This window comes from Dermacentor silvarum, chromosome 2 (genome assembly GCF_013339745.2).
Source record: "Dermacentor silvarum isolate Dsil-2018 chromosome 2, BIME_Dsil_1.4, whole genome shotgun sequence".
In the NCBI taxonomy this organism is placed as follows: Eukaryota; Metazoa; Arthropoda; class Arachnida; order Ixodida; family Ixodidae; genus Dermacentor; species Dermacentor silvarum.
Genome location: NC_051155.1, coordinates 72,057,991 through 72,069,778, shown reverse-complemented (window position 1 = coordinate 72,069,778; position 11,788 = coordinate 72,057,991). Strand labels below are relative to the sequence as shown.

The 11,788-nt window shown below is 43.2% G+C and overlaps 1 protein-coding gene across 1 annotated transcript; it reads right to left on the bottom strand.

Moving 5' to 3' along the window:
* Positions 1–2,895: 2,895 nt before the first annotated feature.
* LOC125943458 (uncharacterized) lies at positions 2,896–9,722 on the bottom strand. The gene is made up of 3 exons (XM_049662785.1): positions 9,568–9,722; positions 6,727–6,868; positions 2,896–4,290 (listed from the first exon to the last, which is right to left on the bottom strand). The coding sequence occupies exons 1-3, from the start codon at positions 9,720–9,722 to the stop codon at positions 2,896–2,898; spliced, it is 1,692 nt and encodes a 563-aa protein (XP_049518742.1).
* Positions 9,723–11,788: the final 2,066 nt, after the last annotated feature.

Here is an 11,788-nt window from a genome sequence, read left to right as displayed (position 1 = left end):
AGTCCTCCCCAATGACCTCCTACTGGCTCTAATGTCCTCCGCTACTGGCTCTAAACGCTAGTGGGTCAAGCGCTCTCGCTCAGCAACGGCTCTCGTACTGGGAAGCTGTTATTGCGCTGACCGTTGACGCTGCGCTGCTCCAAGCTCTGCCGAATAAACACTCTTAGAATATATAAGATGAGATTATGGGGTTGTACGCGCCAAATCCACGATCTGATTATGAGGCACGCCGTAGTGGGGGACTCCGGAAATTTGGACCACCTGGAGTTCTTTAACGTGCACCTAAATCTAAGTACGCAGGTGTTTTCGCATTTCGCCCCTATTGAAATGCGGCTGCCGTGACCGCGATATATATATATATATATATATATATATATATATATATGTATATATGTGTGTGTGTGTGTGTGTTAATTAGTTAAATTGGGTTTATTGGCGCAAAAGCGAGTTAGGCTTTGCCGCGCCAGTCACAGGGTGTTGTTATAGTCAGTGATAGAAAAGACTAAAACCTGCGTTATTTAAAGTCTCGTCCAAAAAATTCACTACATCTGTAAAAAGGACAAGGGATTCGTCTCCCAAAATGAGAATGGGGTGTTGTGGTATATGTGAATCGTATAGATCGTGGAAATGTTTTTGTCTTTCGATATGTGGGCATGTAGTTAGAATGAGTAGTACCGTAAGTGGTTCTTGACATTTATCACATGCCGGTTGTGCTTCCTTTGTGAGTAGATAATTGTGCGTGAGGTGTGTGTGCCCTGTTCGGAGTCTGGCTAAAATTACCTCCATGAAGCGTTCTTGGTGATAGCAGGTTTTCCATTCACCTAGCACCGGTTTGATGATGTGCAATTTGTTATTAGTGTTCATGTTCCAATGACATTATCATTTCTTATTTAGTGCTCTGCAAATAGCTCGAAGCCCATCCTTCAAAGGTAGCGTTATTTTAGATGTTAAAAGTTGTTGCAGGCAGCTATTAGTCATTCCGGAAGCACAGATACTAATCTTTTAAAGGAACACTAAGAGAAAATATCTCAAACTGGATCAATAGATTTTTCATCTAGAAGTCTATCACTCTGTTCTGGGTGTCAATATATCACTTGGTTGCGTAGAAAATTGACGCTGAAGCTCCCAGTGCTGCTCATTAACTTGAACTGCTCGAGCTAAAATGGACGCGTTGCAGTAATCTTGTGTTCTACTCCTATGCCTTTACGAATCGGACAGTGCTAATGACAAATGAGGTACCATAGTCCACATCAGGTGGTACCACTGGAACCTTCCATATTCGCAGTTTTCTTGCTTACAAAAGCTTTGTTCTTGCTACAAACGATGAATTGGTTACTACAGAAGCTTAATCTGTCAATCTAGCTCGACATGTTTTTCTTTAGTGTCCCTTCAAAGATTGGCTGGTGCCTGTAGCATAGATTGAAAATGTCTCCCCAACTGCATCACTTTGTAAATTGACTCGTTTTACAAAAACCAATACGGTAAGGATGCATATCTGCAGCGTTTTTCCTCCATTCTTTTTCTTCAATATATTCAATATTGCGTAGCTTTAACCTCCCTCAGGGGTGGAAGTAGGCACAAGCATTTTGGAGCAGCTCGGGGAGTAGCAATACGACTGTTTTGGATTTGCAGCATTAAAATTTTAGAGCATTGCAATTGTATTTTCGAGCTGATTTTGAGGGTCGAACAGCTTTGTGCATTGTGATTTTTACTTTAGTTGTGCACGAAAAGCCACTGTGTAAATCTTTTATTTAGAATTCAATACCTTGCATGGCTTGGCGTGACAGCAGCTTAGATGAATAAAAAAACATGCTCACGTCATCAAAACATAGCAGCTGAGCTGAGTGACAACTCGACAAAGGTGCATGCTTTAACATGCCTAGATACCGTAGGCCAGCAAATACGTGTTAAGCTCTTAAAACATCGCAGCTAGGCACATGGATAGCGTATTGGCACAAAGGGTGCCACACTTCCGCTCCTGCTCCCTTCATAACAATTGGGCTGGTGTATGGGGCTAGGCTAGTTGCACATGGATATGTATATTTGGACGTGTACATTTCTGGCTGCCATGGGCATGCCATTTGTTCAAATTAGGCACGCGCACAATTTACATTTGCTGTTACCAATTTGTATGCAGGTACGGTATCTCCAACGAGCCCATGGCTGCAAAGCGCTACGATCGAGGAGGTGCTTCAGACCATGGGTCACGACGTGACTGTTGTACACTGCTGCCTGCTGGTCAAACCCGCCTTCCCTTGGCTCGGAGCATCACCTGACAGGCTCGTGTTTGATCCAGCAAAGCCTCATAGGGGGCACTCGAAATTGAGTGCCCGTATAGCCTCCGTAAAAAGAAGGGAGAGGAACTTGCCACTGCCACATTCTGTAGCGAGCTGACCGAGAATGGCCCAAGGCTGAAAAGGGAGGACTACTACTATGTACAATTAGTAGGCCAAATGGGGGTTTATGGACTGAGCTGGGGGGACTTCGTTGTGTACGGAAAAGATTTCATTTTAATTGAACGAATTCGGCTGGACAATGCTGAATGGGATCAAATGAAAGACCAGCTAAACTACTTTTACTTTAATAAACTCCTGCCATTCATGGAAAGTGGCGAGCACGATTCTGCTGCTTAGGACGTATGCGTTGAGTAAGACTGACACTTCAATCAGCTGTGTTCATTGGCTTCCTAGTGTTCTTTATTTCAAAATGAATAAAATGCAGAAAAATACCATTGATGCTATCGTAGTCCTGTACACACTACAAACTGTTAGTGGAGGTCGCCGTCGTCAAGGCACTGAGCAAGTGAAGTTCCCTTCTTGGTAAGCTGGGATCTGGAGCAGTGGACTGGCCATGCTTGGTTTGATTCATGAAGTGCACTGTGCAAGTGCACTGGGCCTAGCCGGCTTCGGTATCGTGAGTTAAAGGTGACTGGAAGTTGCTCAAGATGGCGCAGATTGTCCACATTTGATTAGCCATTGGTGCCAGTGAAATTGGAATCGGGCGATTAAATAATTGAAAGCATTTAATTCTTTTTATCCTCCTTTCTACGTGGATCCGGAGGGCAGCAATATCCTGGGTCTCTTGGGTCTGCTCAATTGTGAATTGGTCACGACGGAGGAAGGGTGGAATATTTAGCTCTACACCAATTTCTTCCACAAGGTCGTCAATTCGGAACCCCTTGTCTGCCATGACAGAGTCTCCTATGTCAAAATTTAGGTCCAGAAACCCATTTCTTCTGACACATTCTCTGTCTGAGGTACTTCCAGTGAACAACTCGGAGACAAAGGTAATAAGTCCACCTGGGGACAAACCAATCAGTCCTTTAAGCGTGTGTGTAGACTTGTAATGGGAGTAGAGGCCGGACTGTGTCACAAATGACGATGGCACTTCGCACCGTATTTCTGTCGCATCGAGCAACACACGGGTCGATTGGTACTTCTCAACAAATGCCAGAGGCATTGCTTCATCTATAGCTTGTCGTGATAGCCATATTGCCAGTCCTGTGAGCTGAAGGTACATAAAATCCACCCAAGTGGAAAATATTCTCGATACCGTGCTAGCGGATACTGAAAACAAATGTCCAAGATGCTGGTGGAATATGCCAAGTCGAAGCTTTATGAGGACCATGAAGAGTTGGTTTGGCACACTCACTTTCTGTGGCCGGCCCCTGTAAGCTTCATGCCGGTAGCTACTGGTCCTGTGATGTAGTATTATATTGCTTCCGTTTTCACCAGGGTCCAAATACTCCAACAGATCTACAAAGCTGTCGTAGTCTGGCAGTCCTGTATAAAACTGAATGTCTTCATCACATTCTTGGAATTTTTCAATACCAAAAGGTGCATACTGAGTTTTTAATTTTTCGACACAGCGCTGGGAAGTAACTAACTCAGTTAGCAGTATATCCAGCTCCTGGCTCTGTGCTCTTAGCTTGTTCCTTGCAGTTCCTAGCTCTGCCTGAGAAGTAGCGAGTTCAGCACGAGCCTTGCTTAGTTGCACGGCCTGCTCTGCTAGTTCTGCCTGCTGCTTAGACTCTCTGTCTTTAGTTGTGGCAAGCTGGGTCTCCAGCGCAGCAATTATTTTTCTGAACTCCTGGCTAGCAGAACCATGCTGCGGAGACACATTCTGGTCTGCAACAACCTCCTGTAGTGGGGTTTGGTTCTCGTCAGGAGCGTTTGCCAATTCCATTGAAGACTGACTGTCAGCTGGCAGGTGGAGCTCATTGCATTTCTTCTTGGAAGCAGGAATAGCTGGGAACATTCGCTGGCGAGGCGGGTTTCTTGGGGGCTTGGTCTTCCGAAATGGAAATATGGATGGCACAGCTGACTCCTTGAGTAAGCGATGTTCACTTGCAACATTTTCCCAGAAGTTGGTCTCTATTAAATGTAGACAGCACACTTTGGTAGCCTTGCTTATTCGGAACAGTGGCCCTTCGTCCCTCTTTATGGCAGCAATCCATTTTTTTCTTTAATCCCTCGTCGCTGGGAAACCTGTGGTATGACACCTGAAAATAAAGAGTTCTTGTTATGATCTGTCTGTCTCATTTTATGCGCCGCAAAGTACCCGGCCAACAAAACTATTGGGTAAGAAGACTGACCCACTGCGCGTCCCCGTAATGTTAGCTTAACATAACGCTAGCGGTAATGAATGTTTTAGCTCTGGCGAACAAAATACTTGCACAGCGCGCGGCAGCGACTCTCGCAACTCGCACGCGAAGCTTGTCAAAAGCGTTCGCCGCGGATTAACGCGCAAATCCGACACTCGCATGCTGAGCAAAAAAGTGTGAAAAAAGTGTGAACTCGCGGTGACACAAAATAAACGAGCATAATACATAGGCACTCAATAAACCATAGGCACTCAATAAACCAAAGCGACGCGAAGAGCATGCCACTTCAAGACATCGTTCCACTAGCCGATCGGCCTTGGATGCGTCGCGCACATGCGAAGCTCGTTTAGCATTGCTAGGAGTTTCAGTCTGACAATAAACACGAGTAAACGTGCAATTAAAACAACGCAAAGCACTACAATGCCGAGCCAACAGATTAAACTCATGCAGAACCGCACGTGAAATCGCGGAAACGGATGGCCCGATGCGTATGTACTGTACGTACCTTTCGTCCGGATTTGTCAACGTATCCGTATTCCTTGCACACGGGGACACAGCAGTGTGTTGCCAACTTCGCTCACGCCTTGAAAGCGCCTAAATTATAAACAATTACCACACAGAACACCTAAAGCTTGAATGGCGCGCAGCCAGAACATAGGTAACGAAGGTCAGAAGCGGCATGTTTTCCTTTACCATGACACGCCGCTGCTTTCCGCCTCAGTGTTGCCGTACAGAGACACACTGTTGCTAGGCTTTCTGCAAGGGGTCTATAACCTCATACTTCGCTTTTCTTCATCTAGACCAGTGCGTATTGCACAAACAATTTTTCTCCCATTATGAAATTTTCTGTACACGTAAATTGTACTTAGCTGCTCCATGTGGCATCCAACAACATTAAGGCTCTAGTGTCTAACTATTGCTCTCCACTCTCTTTGGCCTACTGGGGTTAAGGCATTGCCAAAGACCCAGCCTTTCCCAGGAGGAACCACGAGGAGGCGAGAGTGGTGGGGCTCAACATCTCTTGCCCCTCCCCCCATATTTTTTAGGTAATCGCCGCATGCTGCAGCCACTGGGTCAATTGCGTGAGGTTAGTGTCATGCAACTACACAAAAGTGACAACTCTTCTGCAGTCTTTGCAGGATTGCCTCATCAGAGAAGCCTGGTATGATAACTGCCTAAATATGAAGGCCGTTGCAATCTCTGCAAGAGATGTCGCGTTACAAGTCATAGATCATGTAACTACACAAAAGCAACAAATCTTGCTGTCTTCGCAGAAGCTGTGTCATCACAACACTCACAGACCCTGTAACTACACAAGAGAGGCATCTGTTGTAGTCTTTGCAGAAGCTGGGACATCACAGATGCCGGGTATCGTACCTACACAACAGCAACAACTCTTGCTGTCTTTGCACGAGCTGTCTCGTCACAACACTCGCAGACCCTGTAACTACACAAGAGAGGCATCTGTTGCAGTCTTTGCATAAGCTGGGACATCACAGAAGTCGGGTATCGTACCTGCACAATAGCAACAACTCTTGCTGTTTTTGCACGAGCTGTCTCGTCACAAAATTTCAGTATCATAACAACACAAACACAACAGCTCTTGCTGTCTTTGCAGGAGCTGTCTTGGCACAAAAAGAGTGTATGATATTTTTGTGTGCAATGTAGAATCTTTCTACTCAAGGTGACTTGCTTGGTCGATCACTGGTGAGCAAATAGCACATGCTTTGTGAGCACGTGCCTGTATATGCACCGCGCTCCTGCTCAGTTCGGCGTCTACCAATTTCTTTCATTCGGAGAGTGACGTACTTTTTCTGCAGCACTTTTGTGAGGCTTATCACATGCTGCGGGCCTTCAGAGTAGTGTGTACAATTGTGAAGCATGACTTCATATTGCTTCACGAATTGTTGGAAGGCCCTAAGAGTTATCTTGTGGATGTTGTCTCCTGTCGTGCTGCCTTGGCGTAGCACTGTCTCTGCTGCACACATTGCTGCATGCACAAAGCGTGATGGTTCTCTAAGACCACCATTGTCCTTTATGAATGTTAGCAAGCTAGTCACAGTCTCATTGGTGAGCATTGCTGCGCATTCCGCACAGTGAAGATGCTTGCTGGTTGCCCTAACCACAAAGCCACCGATGTAGCGGACGACTTCGCTGGCATATTCGCTCAGAGCGAAGTAGTCGTGCTCGAGCGGAGCATCCACCATTGTAGCTGACTGCTCTTCATAGACGTCACCCAAATCGCTGCTGGGCTGCCCCTGGCTTCTTGAAAGGCATATCCCCTCATTCTGTGCAGTGACGTTGGCATTCTTCGAACCAAGAACAGCTGCATGTACTATGGTCTGGTCTGCCTGTAAGCGGGACGGAATTGCGCCGCTGAAGGGTTGTTATTCCAGCCACCTCGCTGCCTTATGCAACTAAAGTACATTCCCAGGAGGTCCTGGTTCAGGTTTCTCGTGCAGATGTACCTGCAAACAACAGGCAAGTTAGTACCTTGCTGCTTTATACCCGACACTGACAACCAGTCGGGAAAAGAATATTAGCGGAATTATGCAGTTAATTGAGCCACCAAACGTATGTGTCGTAATTGCAAAATGTGTTGTTTATATTTTTTTCAACAATGGATACACTGAAATGCCACTTGCCTAGGTGCTGCCAAACTACATCTTCACCACCACCAAGGCATTTATTCTTTCATTTCTTCTGGCATTTTGATTACAGTTCTGCTGTATGTTGAGCAGACACCTGGGCAAAGTAGCACTTCCTGAAAATGTACAAACATTTTCCCTTGTCTGCATTTCCTTGTGCTTTTCTTTTACTGCGACATGCAAATAATGTCCATGTGGAGCATCTTTTTTTTTAATCTTAGGCTTTCCTCCCAACAAAACAAAGAAAACCATTAACATTTGAAAATATTACAAAATGAATATGTTCATTACATAATAGCAGGCTCCATGCATGTAATGTTTTTCTTCTGAATATGTATGCATCAGGCAAATATGATTGGGTAGTTTTTGTGTGCTCCTTATATTTCCATGTGATGGCATTTTCTTCTCGAATGGCAATATGGAGTAATCATTACTGCCACTTTTCTTACGATTGCCTTTAGCACCCAGCATGGTCAATTTTTTATGATTATACCTTTAAACATGATGTCGGATATCAGACTAGGCAAGAAACGAGAGTAGTCAACGTGAATTACAATAAAATGCTTGGTATATGGAATAGAATTTGATGCTGTCTACCGTTTGTTATGAGCGGATATGACAGAATTTGTCAAATCTTTCCTTTGTAAAAAATATTGGTGCAACGTCAAAAAAATTATGGGGTTTTACGTGCCAAAACCACGACCTGATTATGAGGCACGCCGTAGTAGGGGACTCTGGAAATTTGGACCACCTGGGGTTCTTTAACGTGCGCCTAAATCTGAGCACACGGGTGTTTTCGCATTTCGCCCCCATCGAAATGCGGCCGCCGTGGCGGGGATTCGATCCCGCGACCTCGTGCTCAGCAGCCCAACACTATAGCCACTGAGCAACCACGGCGGGTGCAGCATGAAAAACAGAGGTCACAGAGCACTGGTCAAGAGGAATAGCAGCAGGTGCATTATGCTGTGTTTTTCTGGCACAACGGTGCATACTGACAAACGGCACCAATGAGGTGGTTATCAGTTGCACTGAAGCTATGAAATTCTAATGATTAATGTAAACATGGTGTAAACAGACCCAAAATCAGTTGCTGTATGAGTGCATGGAATACATAAGTACTACCAATACTACTACTGCTACTGTTATACTAGCAAGTATAACAATGGCAGCGAGCTCTACTATAAGTAGAAAATATAATGACAAATACCTATTGTAGCGGTAGTCCTACTTTGCTTATAGCACTGCTTTGTGGATGTCGAATGAGAAGAGGATTGTTTAGTTTAGCTGTGTTAGCAATGCTGTCGTCTCTTTCATACTGGTAGTCATAGCGTGAAAGAAAACAATAGTTTTCTTGTAAATAACATACAGACGTCACTGTGTGGTGGACCTAGTACTGAGCCTGCAAAACAAGCTAGATAAAAAAATATGACGTGCCACACAAGCAAAAGCAGTCAAGAACAAGAGTCGGGGCAAGGCACGTTACCGATATGGGTGATTTTAGCTCTCCTGAATGTCTTTTGTGCGCGATGCAGTTATTTGAATGCTTTTTGATGATTTCCTCAAAACCTATTTCTCTTTTTTACAATTCTTCCATATGCACAAAAGCATACCTTTCTTGAAAATAAACATTTTGTAGTGATACATTGCACACCTATTTACTACATGATCAGGTTTGCCATGAACCACAATAATCAAAATCGTGCAACAAGTTTCCAATAAACTGCCTTTTACAGCAATGCATGTCATTTGGGAAAGCATATTCCTTGGGTTATTTTATCACTGCTTCAAGGCATCACTACATGTCATTAGTTTTGGTTCAATGCATAGCTTAATGGCCCGCCTATATTGCTACCTGAAATTGTTTAGTTGTGCGGATGCAAAATAAACTTAAGTTTTGTGAGACCTGTATTTATTAATTTTATAAATATAAAAACTAATGAAAATTGTTACACACATCATGAGGCTATCGCATGGCTAAAGGTGGTATGCCCTGGTACATAGACTAGTAATGTGTATTCAATATCCTCTTCCTACATGTCCTTCGCTGGGTCTTGGCCTTACACTTAGAAGTTCATCAAAACATTTTGACTTCATTAATTGTGGCAGATTGACGGTTGCGCGTGTTAAACTAACACATGTTAAGCAGCCTCCACCTTCATGGAAACAGTACAAGGAGCATCATTAACATACCATAAGACAGCTTGAAATTTTTACTCTGTCTTGAGATTATTGCTCATTATTTTACCTCATGGCTAACTTTTGTCTTTTTTATCACCTTATCTTGGACCTGTGCACTACATCTACCTATGCACTTACTTGCACAGGTCAGCATCGAGGAGCTTTTCTGCCAGCTGGGAGACACTCTTGAGTGTGAATGAAAGTGCAATCACCGACATTCGCCTGCCATCCTGGGTAACGAGCCTTTCATTGGCCAAGCGCAGCTGCATGAGTTGTAAGCTAGCGGCCTCCATGGTCTCTCTGGAAAGCTAACGTTGATGGCCGCAGTGGAGCCTTGAAGCCAGTGGCGACAGGGTTGCTGGAGTGCAGGTCGAATGCACTAGAAAGGAAATGGTAACTATAGGATTAGATTAAATGGCCAAGCAATTCCTGAAAGATGCTTTCTAAACATGCACATTTTAAACAAGGTAAAGTGTTCATGATGCTTATGCATTTCTGACATGTAAGGGTTCGTTTGTAAAAATGCACTTGCTGTTATGTCCCCAACAGACATACCGAGTGTTTCAGCGAACACTTAAAAATTTTTAAAGGTTGCTTGTGGCAGATAGCACAATTCTAGTTCGTGAGCTGGTGTACTCGAAGAGGCGGACATTACTTACAAAAAAATTGAAATACGTAATCGACTAATGAAAAAAATTTTTGAGTAATTAAATTTTTAACTACTGAGCTTGTGGCCCACATTGAGTTTTACAAATTCTAGACGTGGAGTTCGTAAGGCCACTTGGAACGAGTTCTCACGATGACACTAGTTTTGAGATATCAATTCCCAAACTTTGCAGAGAAATGCATTGGCGTTCCAGTTACTATTGTGATTCAATGCATGAAACGAGTACCAAGATATCACCGCCAGGCCACACCATTTAATGTCTCTTGATACTTTCTTTGCCAATATAAAATTATAATTCTTACTTCAAGAACGCACAGCATGTTGGATTCTATGTATTACTATAAATGATGGTGACTTTATTTCGACCAACGCCTCGCAACACAATCAGGCCAGTTGTCAGTCCTTTTAAACTATAAAACTAGCTTCCTGTTGGTAAACATGTCATTTCCGTAATTGTTCAGAAGCTATAAATGTAAATGTATGAAATGGACATAATATTTATTGCTTCCTCATACATTTAAAAATATTTCTTATTTCTGCACCCATTACTTAGTGCATAACTTGTGAATGTTGCGACTGTAAGTTGATATACTTGTGTCACATTTCATGTAATTAATAACAAGCTGTTCTATTGAGGTACTGTATTATGTAATCCCTTTCTGTACACTGCTCAACAGAAGTGTGTGATAACGCAACCTGTATGAAACTCTTTACAGGCTTTATTCACGCAGATACATTCACACTCAAGAGACAGTGCTGACAGAGATGGAACAAAGCCGAGCCCCACTATGTTGATATTTCGCCTTCGGAGCGGTCCATGTTCTATCTATTCACTTCAACGCAACATTTTTCAAAAACAAATAAGCCAATGTTTTTTTTACCTGATTTTCTCTAACATGTTCTTCACAAACATTTGTCCTTCCTTTAATACTTATAATCTTGAATACATTTTAGAGATGGCCATGCATTGACATTGAAGGAGAGGTTGCATATTGTTGCCTGACATCCTTATTAAGAAGTAGTCTTTCACTTATGAAACGTTATGACACCTATGGATTCCAGAATATACTTTTGGAGATATTCACATATCTGTAATTCCTCCATGCCTTCGATGTGGAACACTTGCATGACGGCAGGTATCTCAACTGAATGAAATGTTTTGTAGTGTCTCATGTCTTCATTTTGTGTACTGTTTTGCTTAAACTGATTGATGACAGAACTATTGATTTGTTCACTGTATTTTGCTGACGCTCGTTTTTTCCCTGGTTTGACTGCAATAAAGTGGTTCCCTCATTTCAGGGTCTGACAGGATCCCACCTGGTCGTGGAACATCATACTGTGAACAAACACAATGACGACCACGGTAATATGTATTCAAGTAAAATTTGTTTTGACTCCCCGATGGGTGCCTTGTTCACATTGAATAGGTCATTGTCAACAGCAGGTGATTCTGAAGAAGGCTTCCATGGGCGAACAGAAACACTTTTAATTCAATACATATTCCCTTGTTCGCCACTATGTGTATTACATAGTATGCCTCCCTGCTTTTTTGTTACCATCATAGTGATTGTGATGCGCAGTACAGACAATAAATTAGTGTCAATATTTATGTATTCATTTTCTTTTTTTCAGATTATCAGCAACCAACATTATTAATAATTATGTATTATGTAAGCATCCTTTTAAGTTTCT